A 25,635-nucleotide genomic window follows, 5' to 3' on the forward strand; every position below is an offset into this window, starting at 1 on the left:
AACATTAAGTGTGAAATATTTATTAATGTGAAAATGTATTTATTTATTCTTATTGATATATTGTATACTGTGGTGGAAGGTTGGGATTTAAGAATTTACCTGAGAGTGGAATAATGGTTTAGTCTGTGACAGCTGAACATATTTAAGGCTGCCAGTTGTCATTAGAGGGGGATTTTTTGTGCTGTGAAGAAGCTCGACAAGTTAATTGTTGTAAGGAGAGCTGTATAGCAAATAAATAATTTGTTCCACTACTCTTGCCTCGGTCCATCTCACTGTGTTTCCAGCCGCTAAGGGCCACCCTGTTACAGTACATAATGTACATTTGTGAGGTTTATTTGTAAAATAAAATTCATGAAGCCATTACTACAGTGGCCCTGAGAGGCCAAACGGACTGCAACTTCAGAAAACACTTGCAAAAAGAAAGACGCTGAACATTGGAATCTGAACATTGTCCAAACTGGTAGTGAGAATGTCCATATCAATGTTCTTGATGTTGTGGAATGAGATGAGACGGGTTGGCTTGGTAGAAGAGCAGCAGAGAGTGAGGTTAAATGAAAGGAGGAAGTGGTCAGTTATGGGGATTTCAGTAGCAGAAAGATTCAAGGGAGTGAGACCAGAACAGCAGACCAAGTCCAGGGTGTGTCCTTTAGAGTGAGTGGGAAAGTCGATAAATTGTTGAAATTCAGAGCCTTCGAGACAGGAGGAAAAGTCTCTGGTGAGCAGAAGGTCATTATTGTCCATGTGAATGTTGAAATCTCCCACCAAGATCACATTTGGGGAGAGAGATGAAAGATGGGTTAGTAGATTACCAAAGTCACTGAGGAAGACAGGGTTAGGTTTGGGGGGGGTGGTATACAGTAGCTATGATGGTGGGAATGGGTCCAGTCAGCTCACATGCAAGGACCTCTAGAGAACTAAAGGTATCAACGTTAACTGGCAGGACTTTCAAGTGCTGGCGAAAGAAGATCGCGAGACCACCCCCACGACCTGAGCAGCGGGGTTTAGAAAAGTAAACAAACCCCAGAGGAGTAGATTTGTTTAGCTGAGAAAAGTCATCAGGTTGTTGCCAGGTTTCAGTTAAGCAGAAAAAGTCAAACTTACGGTCAGATAGGAGGTCTTGGATGAGAGGTCCCTTACTTGTCAATGAACGAATGTTTAGAAGACCGAAGTTGAGTGGAGTATTTTCTTTTTTGCTAATCGTGGTGGGCGCCCTGGGCAGGTGGGCTAGAGATCGATGGTTGACAGCCCGATCAGGGTTCCTGCGAGGGCGGCGAGTAGCAGACCAGAACGATTTAGTTCCATGCGGGACCCGCGATGGATGTATCTCCGGCGAGGCTGGAAAGTGAGGATGGTAGACGAGCGTCAGGAGAATCCAAAATAGTGTGGACCAGCTCAAGAACATCTTGGCCCACATGTTGAATTATGTGGAGGAAAAGGAGCTGGCCGGAGCAACAAACAGGTAGGCTAAAATAGCTCAAACAGTTAAGCTAGTGCAGCTCACTGAGAAGAAGACGTCAGAGCACATTCAGCTGAAATAGCAGATGTTGAGGACAAGCGTTGCAAATCAATCCCTGGCAGAGATCGATCTGGTCCTGAGTGTGAATGTTCCTGTTCATTCAAGTCTGAAGCCAAATAATCGAAAATGAAAATGTACTGGTGAGTAGCGGTAGCCAGGCGCGGCGGTAGCCAGGCGCGGCGGTAGCCAGGCGGCGCGTTCACTCAAGCCGGAGAGTGCTCTCCTTGATTATTATCTCCTTCTGCGCATCAGTGGGAGAGTTACAATTGTGTATGGGGTGTTTGTGTGTGTCTGTGTGCATGTATGACCATGTTGTAGAGTCTGACAGCAGTGGGGAGGAAAGACCTGTGAAATCTCTCCGTCCCACACCGTGGGTGCTGCAGCCACTGATGGAGCTGCTCAGTGCTGTCAGAGTCTCCTGCATGGGGTGGGAGATGTTGTCCAACAGGGATGACAGCTTAGCCACCGTTCTCCTGTCACTCACCACCTCCACTGGGTCCAGAGGGCAGAACAGAGCTGGCCCTGCGGATCAGCCTGTTCAGTCTCTTCCTGTCCCCAGCAGACCACACCATAAAAGATGGCCGAGGCCACCACAGAGTCATAGAAGGTCTTCAGGAGTGGGCCCTCCACTCCAAAAGACCTGAGTCTCTGCAGCAGGTACAGCCTGCTCTGCCCTTTCCTGTAGAGGGCGTCTGAATTAACAGTCCAGTGCAATTTATTGTTCAGATGAACACTAAGGTACCTGTAGCTGTCCACAGTCTCAATGTCCATACCTTGGATGTTCAGTGGTTGCAGTGGAGAATGCTTGTTCCTGCATAAGTTTACGACCAGCTCCTTGGTTTTTCTGGTGTTGATGTGGAGGTAGTTCAGCTGGCACCAGTCCACCGGGCCACTGTAAATATAAAATGTAATAAATAAATCATATAATACAAAAACCAACTATTCACATTTCAACTTTTAACTATTTAAATTTTCAGCTTTTTCCTTTTAAACAAATTTAAAGTGAAACAACACAAAACACTGCAAACCACAACACAATTAAATATAAATTATAATATGAAAACATAAAGAAGATGCACATTCTCTGTCATATGGACCTGCATGAATAAACTTTCTGAATCCTTTATCATCTGCAACTGAAAATAGTTGTGGATGATTACTATACCTGTTTTGGAGGAAGGAAGGTTCAGGGTTTCAGTAGTCATCATCATGGGCTCATCGGATTAGAATGAGAATAAGCAGTCATCATTTGCAGGTTTTGTCGTTTTATTGTATAACAGGTAAAGGAAAGAAAGACACACATGGACTGCTCTCTCTAAAAAGGACATAAAGTACGATTTAAGTAACTCAAAATGATACATGAACTCAGGAGACTCAAAGAGAAACTCACCTCAGCTGCCGCCCCATGTGGGAGTGAAGAAAGAGTGAGGGGTAGGTGAGTGCAGTCCTTATATACTGTGTGACATATAATGTGTGACAGGTGAGTGCAATTAAGGCCAAGCACCACACCCAATCAAAGGTGAGGAAAAGAAACAAGGTGCATCTGGTGAAGTGAATGTGCTAGAAGGTGAGCCTTTACAACAATACCTTTCTAATGTGACGTTGCTCTCTTTCTCTCTCCCTCCCGCTCTGTTCCTGTGCTACTGACTGTAACTACCGCCCCTCCCCCCTCTGCCCAGCGCAAAGCACAAGGCTCGCGTGCAGAGTGAAGCGGGAAAAAGTGCGAGAGAGAGAGAAAGAGAAAGAAAAAAAAACCTACGGCTCGCGTCGTTCACGTCAAAGACCCGGCTCTAAGAGCCGTTTCGTTTGCGACCGACACATCACTATTAGGGGCATATTGTACCAAATGATTCGTGACGGTTGCACTAGAGAAGAACACACCCAGTTGTTGGTGCCAAAAAGCCCTCAGGAATTAATTTCCCAGGTGGCTCATTATAGCCTGATGGCTGGTCACATGGAGTATGAATCAACTGTGGATCAACTTATGACCTGATTCTATTGGCAGGAGGGCTGTGCAACTGGTTTACCAGGCTGCCAGTTGGTAAACCAGCTGGCCATTTCAAAAGTGCTGTTGGGTCTGTTACCTTGAATTCAATTCAATTTTATTTATATAGCACCAAATCACAACAACAGCTGCTTCAGGCACTTTATATTCTATGGTGAAAATCCTACAATTATACAGGGAAAACACAGAGGACGTCCCAGTGTCAGGTGAGTTACAGGGTCATTCTAAAGAGATCACTAAATTCAGGTGTTAGCTTGTAGTAGCATGCCAACTTTGCAACAAGACATCTTCCCTCCATAATGAACTGTAATTGACATTATTGCAAAGGACTTGGGAAACCCAAGCAACTTCAGCATGAAGTTACAGAGTTGGCACTTTGTGTGTAGAAATCACTAGTGCTCTGCTAAGCGATGAGTCACTTCTTTTCAAAATGATATAACCTCCCAAAAAACTACTCTAAAAACTGTGTTTCTATTTTAAGATCCATTTAATTCCCTCTAATAAAGAAACAACTGTCCAAAGAGATTTAGTTGTTGGCGTGAACATTCAAAGTTTGAAGTGGAACAATTAGTCCTGACATCCATGCTAGAGAAAATTCATTTAAATTCAATTCAATGTTATTTATATAATGCCAAATAACAGCAACAGTCGCCTAAAGGTGCTTAGAAAAGGTTGGATTCAATGCCAGTAAAGACAAGGCAGCATTTATGACTTATAGAGTTATACTTCTTATCCACATAGCTGCAAGGGCCCGCATGATGCAAGCTTTCATCGGCATGAACCTGTTATACACTGTGCCTTTATCACAAAGTGGAACTACAAATCCTGTGATGTTTTTGAATTAAGTGAAGACTATATTTTTCATTTATGTGAGAGACATAAGGATGCACGTAATCATTCTAACTTGTGCAAACCAATTTGACACTAAAAATGTTTAATAAGATTAGTGTGTGTGTGTGTGTGTGTGTGTGTGTGTGTGTGTGTGTGTGTGTGTGTGTGTGTGTGTGTGTGAGATAGAAAACATGAATTATTGCAGTGATTAAGCGTGCTGTAGTTATTAAACGCAGTGGTTTGTATCATATCTATCTAATAGACTCCAGTTTGTGCATGTAAATGGAGAGTCCTCTTCACACACTGAGGTTAATTATGGAGTTCCACAGGGTTCAGTGCTAGGACCAATTCTGTTTACATTATACATGCTTCCCTTAGGCAGCATCATTAGAAGACATAGCATACATTTACACTGCTATGCAGATGACACCCACCTTAGGTGCGACCATAAAGGGAGTGACTTTTTTTAAGTGGCAAGTAATTTCAGATGCAACGTTTCTATCAGCTCAACAAACTGCACACAAACTGTTTGTGTGCAGTTTGTCTCACAGTGTGTTGCCAGCTAAAAGGTCCAGCTGCTTATTTCACAGGAAGAGAAAAGAAAGAGCTAACCTCACTCAGAGATGGAGAAAGATAAGAAAGACAGGAGAGGAAGAAGAGAGCTTAGATTTAAAGGGAAGGATGATCAGGAGAAATGTAAAGCTCACATGTAAGTCGTCATGTTTTTAAATCAGCTCTTGGGTCTGTACATGTGACATTATGTTTTTTCATATTGTGAAACCTGCTGCTAAACAAACTGAGGTAGAATAACAGTTTTTTAAAGGCTGCATGAAAATCCTCTGCAGGTTAGTGCAGGACAAACAGGTTAGTTTGCTGCACTGTGATGGATTTAAAGTAAAGGACAGTGTGTGACTGGTGCACAGTGGCTGTGGTTTCATCGTTAGGTTACATCAAGTGTAGCAGAGATTCATATACATTGTAGCTGATGATGCTGAGATCCATTGACTGAATTCCACCTTCACACCAACTGTATAGTGTCTAATATAAAGACAGCGTAAACAGTCAGTGTAAAGGATGAAATCAGCCAGGACCGCTTATGAAACATCTGCTCACATCTGGTTGAATTCAGCTGCGTACATCCACAGCGAGCAGCAGGTCAGCTGATCACAGCCTGTACACTAAAAAAAATCTGCTGGAGCTCTGTTATGATTTGTTTCACCACACTGAGACATTACAACCCCAGCCTGCTGAATCCCTCCTGACTGTACATATTTTACAATGTAGGCAACAGAAAATAGAAATAGATTTTCCTTCTTTTTCTTCAGATTGAAGCTGATTATAATTAGAATTTAAAAAATAAATTCTATGAACGTTTATATGTTCATAAGCAATTCTGCTCCCAGGTCACAAACATAAAGAAGAACTAGACTAAATAAGCTGTAATATGTTATATATAAATGTAACTGTAACGATTACAAGGACCTCACAGCACAAGCATTACTCCCAACCTATTATAACAGCGTCTTGTACTGTAATATATGTAATGTTTTATTTATCTGTTATCTTTACAAATTTCATCAAGCAAAGGGAGAACACAGCAAGACACCTGATCAAACAAGGAAGGTTTCTTCTTTAAAATGATTCATTAGTCGAGTGGACATCACATCATTGTTCAATCAAATCCATGTTCAATGATCACTCAGAACGGTCACATTATATCAAACAGAACCTGCTAACTGAGCTCTGAGAGCGGGCAGTTCATTGAACTTGTAGATTCAAGCTGCGTTTCATGTTTTTGCCAAAATGATGGCACCAAAGCAGACTGTATTGAAAACTTAACTCAAGCTTCATTAGGCCATCACTACTGAATAGCCATTTCAGTTTTATTGTAGTGTAGGTGGTAGGCTAAACACCAAGCATGTGATTAATAGGTGACCTGCTGAACTACAGCCAAAGATGTGGAGAATGAATCTGCTGAAGACCAGAAAATGTCTGTTTGTTAGCAAAAGTATGTAGACAGGTGGAGTTACAGCTAGAGGTTTTTGAAAACCCATTTATCAAAGGAGCAGTGTTAGTAATTTAATTTTAGTGAATAAAGCATGTGACCATAGAGTGGAAAATCACTAATGCATTACACTGTAAGACAAAGAGGGAAGTGTTTCTGGAGATGCAGATCTGGGTTTTATACCCACATAATCTCACCGAGTGCGTGACTAATGACAGATTTGTTGCATTCCTTTTTTTGGGAATATCCAGCAGCATTACAAAAGATCAAAACTGATTGGCCTTTGATTTAATGAGCCAAATATTCACTTTTAAAAACAGACTTTTATTGTAGTTCTGAACATCAGTGTTACTGGTGACGCAATCAAGATTTGTTGGATATTTGCAATAAAGCAATCATCTGTAATCATGTGTGCTTTTGTTGGAACGAACCAGGAGGAGCTAGATTAGAGATGAGTTTATCTGAGAGATAAACTAGATGTCCATGGAGGCTTTTCTGTGTGAACTAGAGATGGCACGATACCACTTTTTTATGTCCGATACCGATATCATAAATTTGGATATCTGCCGATACCGATATGAATCCGATATAGTGTGTTTTAATCAACAAAACTGTTTTTTAAATATCTTGCTGCATTTTGTATAAGTTCATACTCAAGTTTAAAACAACAACTACACTAAAGCTATTCTGTTATACCTGTATGCAAAAAAAAAATTTCATAGTTCAGCAATACTGATCAATCTAATAAACTTAAACCTACACCATCCTCCCTATTCTGGTATTTTAAAGAGTACTTAGCGTAAATATTAAGCAACCTAACTAATAGGGTTCCAACTCCCAGCAACAACAAAAATAAATAAATAAAAAATAGGGAACCACCCCTCACGCTCCACCTCATGATGCTTAATCAACGTAATCAACCTTAATTTGATGCAGTGCACAGAAAATGCACAGAAATCAATTATTTTTCAAGAAATATTAAATAGATTCAACATCTTTCTTCAACAAAATTGCAGACTGCACAGATGGTACCTTCCCAAAGGAAAAAGTACTATAGCTTACTAGGGTATATATATTAGACTTAATAGTCACTATATACAGTAATTGACTTCTATTCATTTTACATCAAATTAAAACTTTGGGTGTCAGATAATTATTTATTAAAAGCTCGACATTTTAAATGAGAATAAGAAAGAAAAGTATGTCTTGGTGCCCCCTTTTCCCTGTTAATGCCCTATCGGCCCCCCTGGCTAAACTTTGCTAGATCCGCCCCTGCACAGTTACCAGCGTCAGCTACGTAGAAAAAGATCCTCGAGTAGAAAGTAATATTAAATACATTCTAACAACAGCTGATCAAGCTTAAACGTGCTGCTGTTGTTCAGCCGCTGGTTTCCTCTTTCTGGTGCAAAGTGGGCCAAAAACAAAGACGGACTCGCGACAGAAAAGCCGATCAGCTGATCGTTAAGCAGTTTCATGATTGAAGTAGCAGCAGGAGAGGCAGTCGCTCCATATATCGCTTGTTAAGCTTAACGCAGGAATGCTTTACAAACATTCAGAGATGGACTTACACACTTGCTATACTTCTCTCGGGATAACTTTGTCGGAGATGAAATGCCGGGTTGCTAGCGAAGCTCCAAATGCTATCCAGACCACCGACAGGTCCCGCATGCCACAGCCGCTCTATCACGTGATGCATACTGCTCCGACGTGCTAACGTTCTGAGGTGAGTTACGGCGTGTTGCAAGTTTTGTGAGGTGCTTTCGTGATATTTAATGGATCGGATTACATTTTTTATTTTTCTCCGATATCCGATCCAGTAATTTAGTTCAGTATCGGACCGATACCGATACGTAATATCAGATTGGTCCATGTTTAGTGTTCGCGTTTATAAAACAAATATCTCTGTATCTTCTATCATTGTAGGATCTACTGTACAATATAAAGCACCTTGAGGCAACTGTTGTTGTGATTTGGTGCTATTTAAATAAAATTGAATAGAATTGAGTCATTCAGAAAGATGTTTCAGTCTAAACTATCATGTGATAGATTACAATCTCGTGTCACAGTAAAGCTCCCTCAGCAACAACAGAAAATATCTGAGCCTCACTAATACAGCAAGTTTTACATGTTTTTATTGTCTGTATTTCTTCCAGCTGGTTATTGTCTGCCAAGGAATAGAAATTTCGGTTACTATGGCGAGTTTGGTTAAGCTGGTGGAAAATATGACTTTGACATTTAGCTGATGTGTAACCTAGTTATTAGTAGTGACGGTCTGTGAAGCTCCAGTGCATGTGACAAAAAACAAACCACACTATGCTTCAGAGGCTCTGTGTCAAGGTACCCCTGTCCCCCCACTGGGACATATTGTTTTATTGTGTATTCTATTTTCATTGTTGTTAATGTTGATACCAATAGACATGTGGCGGGTCTGCACCTCAGCTCTGCCCCTACTTTAACCCCGCTGCTATGGCCCAATAAATATACCGTCTGAATAAGGCCACCAAACAGCTCACAGCCTCTTCATCAGAAACTACAAAGTACCGATACTTTTATTATTGTTGACATAACGACAGCAGATGCATTGACGTGGCTGTTCAAACTAAACACTGTTCACAGCTTTAGCGGAGAAAATGCGTTTCAGCTCATTTGGTTCCGCCCTCTTTGCGTCAAAACTTCTTGAGGGCGGAACCACTGACAGACTTATCCCAGTGAGGCGTCCACACGGACTCATTAACGGAAGCGCACTCGGACTCGGAAGCGTTTCGGTGTGGGAAGCAGAAGGATGTCTCTTCAGTCGGTGCTGGTGCCTCTCTTCAAACTGTACTTATGCGGAATTAAAGTTCTTCTCTACCAAATTTTCAACCGCTCCTTTACGCTCCCAGGTCAGTCCCTTACACAGCTCTGTGTCTGCTGGTTTGTGCCTGATGCATATTTGTCACCATGTGCGGTACTGATGTCGTGTCGTCGTCGTCGACAGAAGCGCCTGCAGGTATAGAACTGCTCGGTCAGCTGCAAGAACAGGACACGGAGAGTTTGAAGTACTCGTTAGTCCGTAATTCCGATCGATAGTGTGAGGAAGATGTGATTTCAGCCAGAGCCGTGCGGTGCGTGTGTTTGCGGCTGAACAGCAGTTAAAGTAGCGTTTTCTAACTCGCAAACGGTTTTATGCTGGGATGAGATTAAACTGAGATGATTCTTACGGTGAGTCCGTCTCCTCGTGGGCTCCTGCGCGGGCTGTGACACAAAGGGGACTCAGATCGCATCAGAGCAATCCTGTTTTCAAAGGAGGTTCATTTAATTTTCATTATCAATCATTTGTTTTTATTTCTTACACTGATTCATGTTTGTACACTTCCTGTGATGGTGAATGCACTGACCTTTACACGCACGTTTCTATGCTTTTTCTATTGACGTGCATTAATGTCCCCAGGGACAAGCTTCATACCCCACTGAGCTCATAGGCACTGTGGTAAAGGTGTGACATGAGAGCCGCTTTGTCTTTACAAATGCAAAGAAAAGCCTGTGGAGCTGTAACAGCCTGGGCCCATTAAAACTGTGACAGAGGTAATAAGAAGTGGCTCTCTGAAGCATGTTTTACCAGCTGTTTTAGTCCGAACTAAACTATATTTATATAACATTAGTGGTGCAACGGATCCAAAATCTCACGGTTCGGATCAATTTTACGGATCTGCGAAAAAAGACAAAAATGTAACATTTACTTATTGAAGTATTTTTGCCTGTTAAAAACATTCAGCTCAAGACTCATTCCACGCAATTATAAAAAAAATGATGGTACAATATGGGGCAGTACAGTCTTTGTATCTACCACTCAATTCAATTTTATTTATAAAGCGCCAAATCACAACAACAGTCGCCTCAAGGCGCTTTATAATGTAAGGTCGACCCTGCAGTAATACACACCGCTCGTTATATCGCACTCTGCTGTGATATAACGAGCGGTCACGTAGCTTTCCGTTGCCCTGGAGCTCCACCCGTTTGTAGTAGTTGGGTAACAGAAGATGCCTGGGACAGTTCAGCCATAACTTTAAACTTTTCCTGCTCATACATGCTTGGAACGATGTTGCCACTGAAGTGGACGCAAACGGGATATCACAGCGTGGCTCAAGCACGTCCATCATAGTTTAAACCCCTTGTTTTGCGCAACAGAATACGGCCTCCCGTCTGCAGCTAAACACCCCAACAGCTTCTGTAATAGCTTTAGCCCGGGGGGGGAGAGCTGCTAAAAGCTGTGAACTTCCTTTTGTGTTCGTCTTGATGCATTCTCAATCATCCAGGGAAATAAATCTCCAAAAGTCACCAACTTGGAGTGTTTCAGTTTGCCATCTTAGGGAGAAATCAACACACATGGGTGTAGGTCCTTTGTTGCTGAGATTTATTGATAAAAACGGTATAAAAAACCAACCATTTGTACACATATTTACAAATAATAATAAAAAGTGAGTGAGTACATTTCAACATTTTCAGCAATCACTCACAATCCTGGCACTGCCATGGTATCTGTAGTCTGCATTTACCACATGTGTATCTGTAGCCAAACGGAAGAAGACAGTCTATATTCTTAGCAGCATGCACAGCGTGGTTCAGACTGATAACACTACCAAAAGGAAGCCAAACACTGTCACCCTTTACAACAAAACAAAGTGTGGCGTGGATGTGATGGACCAGATGGTTCGGGAGTACACTGTCCGCAGAGGAACACGGCGCTGGCCAGTCGCCGTGTTTTATAACATGATTGACATGGCAGCACTGAATGCACATGTGCTTTATCAAGCATGCACCGGGACGAAGGAAAGACGGGTGGACTTCCTGGTGGAGCTTGCAAGAGAGTTGGCTCACTCTCATGTAGCTGCGAAGAAGGCAAGAAAAGAACAGTTGCTTCGGACACAACCCTCCACACATAGCCCTGGAAAAAGAGCCATGTGTCAGGTCAAACACAAATGCAAGAACAATCATGCCACTGTGCGATGTGTTCGCTGCTACAGATACACATGTGGTAAATGCAGACTACAGATACCACGGCAGTGCCAGGATTGTGAGTGATTGCTGAAAATGTTGAAATGTACTCACTCACTTTTTATTATTATTTGTAAATATGTGTACAAATGGTTGGTTTTTTGTACTGTTTTTATCAATAAATGTCAGCAACAAAGGACATACACCCACGTGTGTTGATTTCTCCCTAAGATGGCAAACTGAAACACTCCAAGTTGGTGACTTTTGGAGATTTATTTCCCTGGATGATTGAGAATGCATCAAGACGAACACAAAAGGAAGTTCACAGCTTTTAGCAGCTCCCCCACCCCCTCATCCACACACCCCCACTCCCCTCCCTCCAGAATTCCCAGGTAACAACCTAATATACATATGAATGACTGGCCAATTTAGCTTCCACTTGGCTGAAGCTAAAGCCTAGCTAAAAGCCTACCAGCCATTTGGCTGGAAGGCGGGTTTTTAAAGGTAGAAAGGTAGAAGGCTGGCCGGCGGGTGTTAAACTCCTCTGCACCTCCACTTGGACTGCTAGCGCTAACCATAACTACCACTTGACAGACCCACCACGCCACCTTACACATACTTGTTTTTCTTCTGTTACCTATCTTTGGATCATGTGTGTACCGAACCGTGGAGTGGGATCGGTTCGTATTATGGATCAACGGTGATCCGTTGCACCACTATATAACATGTAATGAAATAATAGTATATGTGAATCCAAACTTTTATTTTTAACCCAGACAGAACTCCTGGGTTAAAGTGGAGTTCAGCAGGCAGGGGAACATCAGCTGTAGTACTTTAACATATCTGAAAGGATCCCAGTGATTCGTGCTGTGAGCTCCAGCAGATCTTTGTGTACCCGTGATTAGCTGCCACGTGTGACCACTGCTGCTCCATAGTGGACTTACACAGCTGACTTCACCATGATCTAACCCTGTGTTTCATTTTTCCATTCCCTACACTGAGGTGGTTTTTCAGGTGAACTTCTCATCGCCAGAAAATGTTTGTTTTTATTTGTTTTTTCAAAATCATAGCAAAAGTATGTAGACAGGTGGAGTTACAGCTAGAGGTTTTTGAAAACCCATTTATCAAAGGAGCAGTGTTAGTAATTTAATTTTAGTGAATAAAGCATGTGACCATAGAGTGGAAAATCACTAATGCATTACACTGTAAGACAAAGAGGGAAGTGTTTCTGGAGATGCAGATCTGGGTTTTATACCCACATAATCTCACCGAGTGCGTGACTAATGACAGATTTGTTGCATTCCTTTTTTTTGGGAATATCCAGCAGCATTACAAAAGATCAAAACTGATTGGCCTTTGATTTAATGATCATAAAAAAATATGATCTTCTCGATCTATAAAGAAAAGGAAAATATTTAAATTAAGTGAATGTCTCTATTTAAAAACAAACAAACAAAAAATTCATGATGTGATATTATAGTATATAGTATATCAGAAATCTGTTCACTATTTTTATTACAAATTATATCAGTAAGGAAGCTGACTAAATATTCACTGATAATTTATGGGACAGGGGTGGGATTAAATAAGTGTATACTTCTTCCCACTCCCTTTCAACATGTAAACTAATCAGAATGTTTTTTTGTATGTAATTTGTATAGTATATTTTTTTCTCTCATTTCTTTTCTAAATGTACTTGTATATTGTTCACATGTTGAAATAAATTACCAATCAATCAATCAATCAATGAGCCAAATATTCACTTTTAAAAACAGACTTTTATTGTAGTTCTGAACATCAGTGTTACTGGTGACGAAATCAAGATTTGTTGGATATTTGCAATAAATCATCTGTAATCATGTGTGCTTTTGTTGGAACAACAAAAGCACACATGATGCTAGATTAGAGATGAGTTTATCTGAGAGACTGCTCAGGTTGGAGGCGGGGCTTTAGACATCTACACAGTAGGATTGTCAAGAAAAAAATGTTACTCCAGTATTTATTGATACGAAAATGAATACAGAATTACGATACTTTGCATCAATATTGATACAAACAGCTTAAGAGGAATGTTAGAGGTCTGTAAAGCTCCCGTTTCAGCAACATTGAAGTTATCATAAATGTTAACCTGGATGATGCACACATTAACATTAGACACTTAACTATTAGTTCAGTGGCTATCAGGTAATTGCTGGGTAATCATTGCTGTGGCAGCTAGCAAACTGTAGCTGGATAGAAGAAGAATTGTTCCGGCTCAGCTGGTCACAGATGGAGTGACCAGGGCAGATTATATTGGCACAATATAAATATTGTTTCTTATTCTTTTTTTAAATGTAGTTATAATGTATCGGCAATTTTCAATTAAAAAAATTCAAGGGAATGTATATTTCTAATCTTCAGCTCATTGTTGTTACATCATAATATAATAATGATACAAAACAATTAAAGGAACACTTTGAAAACACATCAGGTCTCAATGGGGAAATAAATCTATACTGATATGGAGTGGGTTGATAGAAATGACACAAGACTGAGCATTTCCTTGCAGCAGGTGGGACCTAGAACTAACTGCATAGGGTTTGACAGTGGGTCTAGGGTAGTCTGAGTGCTGTTATCCAGCCTGTAGAGATCGGTGCGTTGCTCCATGGATATACCCTACCAAACTCTCACTGACCCACGGCCGAATGCTGCACGTTCTCCGCAGTATTTCCAGACCCTTTTACATCTTTCACGTGTACTGAGTGCTGCAGGTACTACGGCTGCTGCTTTGAAAACCACAGAGCCCCACTAGTGGACGTGACAATTCCAAAATTCTATGGCAAATGCTAATTAGGCTCCACAGGGCCAAACAGTAAGCACATAATCCGCTGGAGGACCTCGGACCCTCAGGCCACTCTCATGAAGTCTGTCCCAGGGACAGCAGCAGGGAAGCCCAGACCTCCCTCTTGCCACTTCTTCCATCTTATCTGAAGGAACATCAAGATGTTCCCAGGGAACAGATACACACTCTCCAGTGTGTCCTGGGTTTACGCCGGGGCCTCCTCCCAGTAGGACATGCAGGGCTGGAACACCTTATCCAGAAGAGGACACCCTTAGCTGTTTCCTTTCAATGTGGAGCAGTAGCAGCTAGGGCTGTGCGATATGACCAAAACCTCATATCCCGATATCAGACATCTATCGTCCGATAACGATATAAATCACAGAAATGTAACATTTCCTGTAAATTCTGTGAATCTCGAGCAGCTCAACTTGCGTGAAGTGTTTCCAGCTGCGCGTCGTGTAGCTGGAGTCGAGTGTTTTAACCGATGCATGAAATGATACATTTTTAGACATAAGTTGTAACAGCTGTTGTTTTCTTTGTGAGTATTTCTTACACGGCGTGCTGCGGGGAGAAGCCTGTTCTAACGTTTGAGTCTGAGGTTTATTTTTTAGCACCTGGCGTCTTTTTTACTTCTCATCCGTAAATAATCTGCTCTTTCACGTGATTCAGTTTATTTTGAAAAGTCTCAACAGGATCTTGAGCTTTATTGTGAAAGATTTATGTGGAACATAAACAAGCGGACATGCGATGCTGTTACCGTCGTTGTTGCTAACGACAACGCATAAAAACAGGCGCTTGTCCGTCCGTAGTGTGGTTTTATTAAATATAAGAGAAAGAAGAAATTAATACAGCCCCTACAGTGACCATCAAAACCATGAAAAAATATTGCCGTAAACAGTTTATTTTGCGACACCACGAAACAATCGATAGCGTAAAATGAAACGATGGACGTTTTTATATCGTCATCCGATATATATGGTTATATCGAACAGCCCTAGTAGCAGCTATACTCTGAACCCTTCCCAAATGACTGAAAGCCCATCCAGGAAAGGTGGAAGCTAATATTCGCTATATATGACAAAAACATCAGGCCAATATTAACCATTTCACCATTTGTGGCATCTGGTGACAAATGGCTGCCACCAAATGGCAGATGGACACAATAATTTACCTGTATTGGGCATCAATTAAAATTTTAACAATTAAATTAAGCAACTAGTGTGTCTGGTACCAACTACTGATGACAGCAACAGTCGGTTAGTCTCTAGTTAACTCTTCATCATCTACGATAAAACCACCACCAAAAGCCACCAGAGCTTATCTTTGCATTGTTACAAGCTGTAGTGCTATGTTTTTTTTTAATTATTTTTTATTTAAGCATTTCAATTTATTCTACATGGGTGGCACGGTGGTTAGCACTGTTGCCTCACAGCAAGAAGGTCCTGAGTTCAATTCCACCATCAGGCCGGGGTCTTTCTTTGTGGAGTTTGCATGTTCTCCCCGTGTTTGCGTGGGTTCTCCCCGGGTACTCCAGCTTCCTCCCAGCGCCCCCTGCGACCCTGAAAAGGATAAGCGGAAGCGAATGGATGGATGGAATTTGTTCTACATCAGTATTACTTTTTTTTTTTTTTTTTATTAATCCTAATTTTATCAACTTTAGTTCATAGTAACTAAATAAATTGCTAAAAAGTGCAATAAAACCACAAAGAAACTGAAAGCCATTTTTCTAGATGTAGACCTCAATTTATAAATAAAAGGTTGCACAAAATCCTTTCAAACCACCTAAAATTAATTTTTTGTTTTCATAACTTTGTTCTTGATATGTATTTATTTTTATATATAAACTATAGCAAAAATGAGAAAAAAAACTGTGTATATTGTGCTCAATTTATAAAAAGTCATCAGTACTAAAGTAGTGCAATCAAAGTGTCCCAGTAACCAACAGGAAATGTATATAGAAGAGGAAGTATATAGAAGGCCACAAAGTTAAACAGTATTTTTTTCTGTTATTAATTTCAATAATGCCAAAGCAGCTGAAGCTGATTGACAATCCTCTCGGCTACTTAACTGACCATATCAATGTCTCAGAAGTTTAATTGACTTAGTGCTGTACTCTGATTAAAAAGTGTCCCTTTAATTTGTTTGAGAAGTGTGTTTATATAATTAGCGCGACCTGTGGCAGTCATTTTCACCAGGGCTAAACAACCATTACACAAACTTGAAATTTGGTTCCAAGAACGTGAACGTAGTTGAAGGATTCGGCTGAAGAGCGTGTGAATTGACCGTGTCACGTCACATGTGCCACTTTGGAATGTGAACAGCATTTCACACACATTAAATGCGCCATGCTTTAGCAGTATTTGCAACCGATAGCCTTCATTCCTTAAGGTTAATGTTAATATGCCTGTTTATAATTTGTCATTCCTGTAATTAAATGGTTATGTCTGAGTACTCTGACTCACAAACATTTATTTTGTACAGCCAAATATTGGAGAACTGCAGCTCCATTTGGCTGTTATTGGTCTTGAGTTAGATACGATGTGGCTGCCAAATAGTTGTGGGTGGAACCGTAGTGTAGTAAAACCAGCAGTTAAATGATGTGGTAAACAAATTAGATATGAGTAATTTGTTTAATTGACTAATATTTCTGGTGGCGACCTAAAAGGGCAGCAACATAATCGACTTATTGAAGGTAGGTTTAAAGTGGACATGAAACACTGTGTAAAGGTTAATTTACACTATGGAGGATGCGCTGTCAAAAACTGACATAGATGTGACACTTAAATAAGAATAAGTGCTTAAAGGTTTTAGAACATGCTTGGCACTATCCTGTGCCAGTACAGGATGTGACATCACAGAGTTGGTTGGTTGTGGTTAACAGACTTCTATAAGTTTATGTAAGCTAGTGACGAAAACAAGAATACTAAAACTAAAAAATGTGTTCAAAGGGTAATTTTTTTAATTACTCCTGGCTGCAACAACGAGTTTTTGTTAATCTAATGTGGGTCTATCAGTTGCAAATAACCAACCAACCTGGTGACCTGATATTCTGTACTAACTCAAGATGGTGCTAAACCAGTTCTAAAAATGTGAACTTTTAAACAGTTATTTCTTAAATCCAGCTTCAGAGGCAGTGTTAAATCTGTCAGTTTTGAGAGCAGGATTGCATAGTGTACATGTAGTGTCTCATGTGGCATTGTTATGTTAGGGTTACTTGTGCAAACCTCAGTATCAGTGGTAACCATCATGCAAATTCCTATCTTAGCCAGATATTTTATCTGCTCATTTGCATGTTACTTGTTGGGAGAATTGTAAAATCCAGTTCTCAAACACTTAAAATGTTTTTATCACCAAAATCAAATGTTTATTTCACTGTTCTTGTTAGGTTCTCGATAAGAGAAGCCATCCTGATGGACTTTATACCTAAGGAGCCAATGGAGGGTAAAAGTTCAGGACCTTCGTGCTCAGGCCTCAATCTGGTCGCACACCCACGTGCCAAAAGCAAAGTGTGGAAGTACTTTGGCTTTGACACAGATGCAGATGGCTGCATATTACACTGGAAAAGGATTTACTGTCGTGTATGTATGAGCCAAATTGCCTACTCCGGAAACACCTCAAACTTGTCATACCACCTTGAAAAGAACCATCCCATAGAGTTCAGTGAGTTTGTGAAAAGCAACACAGATCAGATGCGGGAAGCTTTTGCTACGGCGTTTTCTCGGATAAAGACTGAGCCTACAGTTTCACAGCAGCAGTCCCAGGAAACCTATTTAAGGCAGAGCTTAGACTCTGAAAACAAACGACACAATGATTTGACAGTAGCTATTATCAACTTCATTTGTGAGGGGTTATATCCTGTATGTACAGTTGAAGAGCCTACGTTCAAGAATTTAATCGGTATTGTCGACCCTGGATATTCTCCTCCAAGCAAAAGTGACCTCGCAGCCAAAATGGTTCCTCAAATGTACTGCCGTACCCAAAATGTGGTCTTTAATGAGCTAAGTGGAGTTATGAATTGTGGCATTGCTACAGATCTGTGGCAAAGCCAAACACAAAACAGAACGTATATTTCACTTTCTGTGCATTCAATCAATTACAACAGTGCATCTGGGTTCTCGGTGACCAACAAATGCCTTAAAACTTTTGAAGTACAAGAGGACAACAGAGCTGAGAATATCACCAGAGCCATGTATGAAGCCTTTGTGAAGTGGGGGATAACTCATAAAGTCATTGGGGCTACCACAGATGGTTCGGTGGATGTGGTGAAAGCATGCTCCCTCCTGGATCTGACAGTGGAAATGCCCTGCCTTGGACACACAATCAATCATGCAATGGCTGAAGCCTTCCAGCTGCCACGAGTGAGTGGCTTTTTGGGATGCTGCCGCAAGCTTGTCGATCATTATAGAGAATCTGCAATGTATACAGTACGAGAAAAGCAGAAGCAACATGGCCTTGCTCAGTGTACACTCATCACAGACCAGGACAGGTCATGGTTTGGTACATTGGCAATGCTACAAAGACTGAAAGAGCAACAGGCTGTTATAAGTATGACACTTATAGAGAGTTCCAGTAGCCATCATTTCACCTTCAGTGGTTCTGACTGGGCCTTGTTGGAGGGCTTGATTGAAGTCCTCCAGCCCTTTAAAGTTGTGGCAAACATGATCACTTCTTGTAAGTATCCAACCATTAGCATGGTGAGACCTGTCCTTCATATGCTGCTGAACACCACCCTCAAAATTAAGGAAGGGGATCTCAAAGAGATCAGCATGAGCAAAGAGCTCATCTCCAAGGTCTTGTCAAGCACATATTCACAGAATTCACAGTTATCCCAAGAGATCGCAACATTCCTCAACATTGCTACATTTTTGGATCCTCGTTATAAGAAACTGCCTTTTCTTTCCACCCAAGAACGCTCCAAAGTTGAGAGTATTATTATTGAAGAGGCCAAAGCAATCCTTGAGAAGCAGATTTCGGAGCAATCGGGCCTTGATGATTCTTCTTTGGTGTCTGATGAGCCACCTTGCAAAAAACTGGGACTTCTGGGTGAATCTTCTGCCAGCACTTCAGTTCAAGACAACCCTTTGGCTGCCATATTTTGCCAGTCAGATGCAGACCAGAGCCAGGAGGAGCTACATGCTCAAGTAGTAGAGGAGCTGAGCAACTACAAGTCACAGAGGGTTCTAGGTCTGAATGAAGACCCTTTGCTTTGGTGGTCGAACCATGCACCTTTGTTCCCCACACTTCCTAAGGTGCTCCAGAAGTATTGGTGCGTTCCTGCCACAAGTGTTCCTTGTCATAGGTTGTTCAGCTCATCAGGTACTTTTCTTTCTGGGAAAAGAAACCGCATACCTTCAGCTCTAGTGGATATGCAGGTTTTCCTGTATGAGAACTCTCGGAGCTACTATGAGCCTGAACCCTGTGAGGATGAATTTGAAACTGTTTTGGAAACCAACTCTAGTTTGGCTCAGCACTAAAGTGACTGAGGTTTGAAAGAACTTTATTTACTTTGCTAAAGGCTGAGGTTCTAAAGGCTGAAAAGCCACTGGTGGCATAAAGGGACAACGTTTTCAGCCTTTATAACATATGGGACACTAGCTTTTAAGTTAACTGCTGTAAACACATTTCTCCTTTACAGAGCGGATGTCCTTATGCATTCAAAATCTGCACAGAAACTCTATTGTATTAAAATGAAGTGGAAGGTTACAGAAGAAAGATTTATCGTTTATGTAGCAATATTGTGTTTTGTCTTTATTATAAATGTGTCAGCTGTTTTTTGTTTGTTTGTTTTGTTTTTTAAATTTGTGGCCATTCCCAAAGTCTTGCTTGATGGTCTCACCTGTACACATCTCGGTGGGGGAGCGTAGTGCACAAACACACCTCTCCAGGTAAAACATTTGCTGCCCATGTGGGCATGGAAATTCCACAGTAAGGGCTACAAGCACACTCTGCCATCCTCTTTTTCATTTAGAGTAAGTACAGAGTGGAACAGAGTACAGGCCAGGAAACTGGTTCCAGTGCCCAAGCTGTGCACTGAGGTGAGCCTAACTATCTAGTCGCCGTCACTCGCTTGCTTAGGATCAGACTCCTTTCCCACCAGTGAAGTGACACTGCATGTACCACAAGCCAATGTTGGAATGATTAATTATATCTCTTTAAACTTCATACATTTAAACATGATATTATGTGATAAGGAAACGTGTGAATTATTGGTTCATAAATATCTCTTAAGAAATACCACTAGGGTGATCAGTTTAGACAGTCTGAAACAACAATGTTTTATTTGCTGTTAAATTTAATTTTCAGTTGCTGTTGAGATTTATGTACCAAAACTACATTGCAATGGTTAGGAGAAGATCATGGTACAGATTAAAATAGAATATTTTAAACTCATTAACCATGTGAAAATCTTCCGGTTTGTATGTTGGGGGACGAATGCCTCGGCAGACTTACAGAAACCTTTGATAGTAGTTGGGCGCATCTTACCTCACCGATCAGTTGTTGTGACTTCCTAGTATACTCTGATGTTTAGTTGTCCTTTTGTCCCCTCAAGTGTCATTCAGGCTATGTACTTTGTAAATACTTGTCCACATATTGCAGAACTGACTGATAATAAATGTGAGTAAAGGTTTTGCTTGTCTGGCTGCTTGATGTCTTCACTTTGCATGGGAACAATGTTCAATATTTGAAAATGCAATGCAGTCATACAAACGGATTTCACCAGTCTGTTCTGGAGCGGTGCATTTCATAGGTTTCATATATTCCTGCTGTTTTCCTGGGTTACAAGCAAAACAAAGCAGAGTAACTGGTATTTATTTCTTAACGAGCGCTACAAGAAAGGTTCTGTGAAAATTGATCTAAGAAATCCACATGTCATGCTCTTCATTACACTATTAAAAAATGTCAGTCACTGGCCTGGGTAATTGGTCATTGTATTTCCCAGTGGCAGTCAAGTAGAATGACATGTCATTGCATTCATAATTAAGTTCAGATATGTTTCTAAGTTCTACACAAAACCAGCTGAGTAACTATAGAAAAAGCTTCTTGTAAATCACCTGACTTACAAAAGTGTGTATAGCCTTATCTGCACTCACTGTAATTCTGTTCTGTTGATTCTTCGAATGCTGTGTTGCTGCTGCATATTTACAGATGACTGTTAATAGATCAGTCACGGAAGACTTTTGTCCCAGCATTGTCTTAAACCTCATCGTTACTGAACCTCGCCAGAGTTTAAATGAAAGATTGTGCAATGTTCTTATGTGGTCCCCTCTCTCCTCCTACACAGTCTTACCCAAGCAAAATGGAAGGGTTGCCATTGTGACTGGGGGTACCAGAGGAATTGGTTTTGAAACAGCAAGACACCTGGCAAGCCTTGGCATGCATGTTATCATAGGTAGGCTAATGTCCGATCACATGCCTTCACTCAGTCAGTTCCCCTTTCTATACTTTTTCTTAGTTGTGGCAGTGCCTTAAAGTTGCATTGTTTCAGATGTCCCGCAGGCTGGGACTCTGGTCTCAAAAACTGTGTGTACAACTATGTAAAAAGGAACCTACTGCCCACTTGAGCTATAAATATTTTGTATGTTGTCTATGGAACTAAACAGCAGCTGTGTTTAATATGAACTTTTTGACCTTTTATATTCATTTATTGAATGACTTGCACAAAACAGCACTGGAATCTTTCCATATATGGAGCTGAATGCTTCATATCTGCACTGGCAGTAGATCCTAGGTTCTCAAAGTGTAGCCCACAGGCCAGCTAAATGTATTAATGAAAATGAAGTGATCTACAGGGTGGGACAATTATATGGATACACCGTAATAACATGGGAATGGTTGGTGATATTAAAGTCCTGTTTGTGGCACATTAGTATATGTGAGGGGGCAAACTCCTCAAGTGGAGGTACAGCATACACCACATTGTTAAGTCTGGAGTTTTGTCTTTCAGGTGAAAAACTCCAAAACACAGACTTAACAATGTGGTGTATGCTGTACAGTGCAGCGAGGAATGCTCAGACCTCTACATCGGAGAGACCAAACAGCCACTTCACAAGCGCATGGCACAACACAGAAGAGCCACCTCCACAGGACAAGACTCAGCAGTCCATCTGCATCTAAAGGTCAAAGGTCACTCTTTCGAGGATGCCAATGTTCACATTTTGGACAGAGAGGACAGATGGTTTGAAAGAGGAGTGAAAGAAGCATCTATGTCCACTGTGAGCGACCATCTTTGAACAGAGGCGGGGCTTACGACACCAACTCTCTGCCATCTATAATCCAGTTTTGAGATCCTTCCCAGACGCCTTAACGCCCACTCACATCCTGGGCCATCTGACCTCAGGAAATCACATGATAAGGTGGGGCCAGGTTTCACAATGAGCTCACCCGAAACTCTGGCTGATTGGGACCCACACCCAGTTTCCCACCTTGGCTCAGGCGATTAGAGGATCATCAGGGGGTCCTTTGTCCCTCTGTGGGGGGAAACTCCCACTAGGTTTATATCTGGGACTCTCCACCATTTGACCTTGGAACTGAAGAAGCTTCTCGGATGAGAGGTGAAACGTCTTCAACTTTGACTACGATGACCTGGATGACTGAGAACCTTCACAGACATCTTCATTAGTGACAGTTTTCCTGCGTCCACATTTTGGCAAATCCAACACTGAACCAGTTTCACGAAACCTAGCAAGCAGTTTGCTGACTGTAGCATGGGAGATGGGTGGTCTCGTAGGGGGTCTTGCATTGAAACCTGCTGCAATGACCCGGTTACTGCGTTCACCAGATATCAACACAATTTCGCTCCTCACGTGTTAACCTCTTCGACATGTCGATGGCTGTGACCAAAGAGAAACTTGTAAATAACTCATGAAAGAATAAAGTTACGTTGAAACCAAGCACACCATTGTTTTTCTTGTGACATTACCAATAAGTTTGATGTGTCACATGGCCCTCTTCCTATTGAAAAAACAAAAGTTGTATCCAAGATGGCCGACTTCTAAATGGCCACCGTGGTCACCACCCATCTTGAGGAGTTTGCCCCCTCACATATACTAATGTGCCACAAACAGGACTTTAATATCACCAACCATTCCCATGTTATTACGCTGTATCCTTATAAATGGCCCACCCTGTAGAATGAATCTACAGTTCATGCAGGACCAACTGAGCGCTTTACTTGGATTTAAAATCTTTAACTTTTCTAGCACAATAGGGCTAACTAAATGTTCCTGGTGTCAATGCATGCCACCTTACTACTGATTAAAGATTGTTACAAAATGAGAATTCCAACAATAAATTCTTTCTGAAAAGACATTAACATACAAACTTTGCAAACCCTAACTCTGGAGCAGGGATGTCAAACTCATTTTATATTGCAGGCCACGTACAGCATTTTGATCTTAAGTGGGCTGAATCAGTGATGCCCTCGTTTCAGTCAGCGTAAATACGCTAAACTACACCTTTAACCCCCTTAAGTCCAATTTCAACAGTACGTCTCATTTTTACTACAAGATGCTGCTGTAGTGATTGAAAGAAATCTGTTTCACAAATAAATGTGTAAAATTATAGAAAGTTCTGCTGTCTCATCGCCCAGGAGAGTAATCCACATGAATTCTTCTGTCTTTTAATTATTGTTTATCTAATTACTGTGGTGTACTATGAATGGTCATGGTACTGGTGTTCATCAGCAGGAAAAGCTGTAAAACCCATGAAAATACAGCTAAAAGTCCAAAATCTATAACTTCCTAAACATATTCCAAAACCATCCAGTGGGCCCCATCGGAGTCTTTGGCAGGCCGATTCTGGCCCCTGGGCGTCATGTTTGACAACCCTGCTCTAGATTATTTTTTCATTACCTCCATCATCCTGATGACGACGGACTAAAATACCAGAATATTACCTTCCCCTGTTGATAGACGCGTTGTGATTGGCTTTTTCTCCAGTGTTCATTAGTATCAGTCGTACCAAAGGTTTTGTTAGCGAGTGTAGGCTGTAGCATTGAGTGGATCAGCTGCTGGATATCTGCCCACCAAGCCTCTCTTTGATCTTCATCATCTCCAGCTGGGAATGAGAGAGAAGAAGGTGCAGCAGCTGTTAGGAAGATTCACGAAGAAGGGACCGAAGGAACCGGTAAGTCCAGTAACACGGAAGCTCTCATTCAGTATTGTCTATGAAACAGGAAGTGGGTCTTCCAAAATAAAAGCTCAAATTTCAGATAAAAATGTTATACCATGGCAATGCTTTACATCATAAATACATATATGAAATAATGTCAGCTGTGATACTTGCTCTCTGAAAAGCTAAATAACAGGATCACATCTGAGTTGACACAGAGAGCAAATGAAAGCCGACTGTAGACCCAGGCACAGGCTTAAATAAGTTAAAATAAACTGTTAGTGTAGTCCAGCCTAACTGGAAACTCAAAAAATACAGTGCAGAAAAACACACACACCTTTTATCCCTACACATGGTGAGTATCAGTCATCCCAGCCTGTAGCAAAACATAAGTGATAATCTAAAAGAATGTCAATGACAATAATCCTGATTTCTTCCTAAAAATGATACTTTAACAGTAAATAATCGGTGTTATGGACCAGGTATGTCACATTTTCTTCTCCATTATTCTCCATGGCAACATTGAGGGTGTTAAAACCAGTTTGACCTCGGACATGACCTCCCCTCAGAATACAAAATGTAAATCCTGACAAACCAGCATCTCCTGCTGTGTAACGACACGTAAAGAAATGAGCATGTGTGCTAATGCTTACTAGTATAAAGCCCTTCGTCGTACATATGTTCCATACTGTCCTCACTTGTTGAGATGTTTGCTACCTTTAGGGACTTCTGGGAGACAAACTCAATCATTTCTGCCTATTGATGGTGGGGCGTATGATGTGGCGTGCACAGTGACCTCTCGAGGTCACATGCACTGCAGCTACTGACTGCTGTTACCTGATGACAGTCAGGATTCAGTGCTGTTCTTTTCTTACTGCAGCTGAGTTTGTCTTCGTGGACATGACGTCACTGAAATCTGTGCGACATTTTGTGCGGTTGTTCAGGGACAGAGGTCTACCCCTCCATGTCCTGGTTAATAACGGTAGGCTATACAAACGCACACTGATGATGGTCTTTGCAAAGTCACGCACCGGTTTACTACATATTAAACTTGTTCCTTTCACGTAGCTGGGACCATGATGGTTCCTGACAGACAGACAGAGGATGGCTTTGAGTACCACTTGGGCCTCAATTACCTGAGCCACTTCCTGCTGACCAACTTGCTGCTTGATCTGCTGAAGAGGTCAGGAAAACCGGGCTGCTGCTCTAGAATCATCAACATGTCCTCTGCTACACATTACGCAGGAGTCATAGACATAGAGGACTTAAACAGGAGGTGAGAAGATCAATCAGTGGGTGTGAAACCCTCTGAGTCTGAAAGAATACAAAAAGTTTGAGTGATTACATTTTATAATAATCACACAGGAAATCTG

The 25,635-nt window shown here is 41.3% G+C and overlaps 2 protein-coding genes across 2 annotated transcripts in view; both read left to right on the top strand.

Annotated features, from left to right (window-relative positions):
* The first annotated feature begins 9,099 nt into the window (after nucleotides 1-9,099).
* Nucleotides 9,100-20,780, top strand: LOC146548383 (E3 SUMO-protein ligase ZBED1-like). The gene is made up of 2 exons (XM_085264648.1): nucleotides 9,100-9,239; nucleotides 17,538-20,780. The coding sequence occupies exon 2, from the start codon at nucleotides 17,563-17,565 to the stop codon at nucleotides 19,624-19,626; it is 2,064 nt and encodes a 687-aa protein (XP_085120774.1). The 5' UTR covers nucleotides 9,100-9,239; nucleotides 17,538-17,562; the 3' UTR covers nucleotides 19,627-20,780.
* dhrsx (dehydrogenase/reductase (SDR family) X-linked) overlaps nucleotides 9,108-25,635 on the top strand; it is a 21,566-nt gene continuing 5,038 nt past the window's right edge. Inside the window, exons 1-5 of the mRNA XM_085264650.1 lie at nucleotides 9,108-9,239; nucleotides 21,435-21,542; nucleotides 24,209-24,277; nucleotides 25,143-25,244; nucleotides 25,331-25,538. Of these exons, the coding sequence (XP_085120776.1) occupies nucleotides 9,140-9,239; nucleotides 21,435-21,542; nucleotides 24,209-24,277; nucleotides 25,143-25,244; nucleotides 25,331-25,538 (587 nt within the window). The 5' untranslated portion in view covers nucleotides 9,108-9,139. The remainder of the gene's footprint in view (nucleotides 9,240-21,434; nucleotides 21,543-24,208; nucleotides 24,278-25,142; nucleotides 25,245-25,330; nucleotides 25,539-25,635) is intronic.

The sequence above is a fragment of the Mchenga conophoros genome, linkage group LG23 (genome assembly GCF_057382185.1).
Source record: "Mchenga conophoros isolate Kocher_MC1m ecotype Shallow Benthic linkage group LG23, M_conophoros_male_GT1.1, whole genome shotgun sequence".
Classification (NCBI taxonomy): Eukaryota; Metazoa; Chordata; class Actinopteri; order Cichliformes; family Cichlidae; genus Mchenga; species Mchenga conophoros.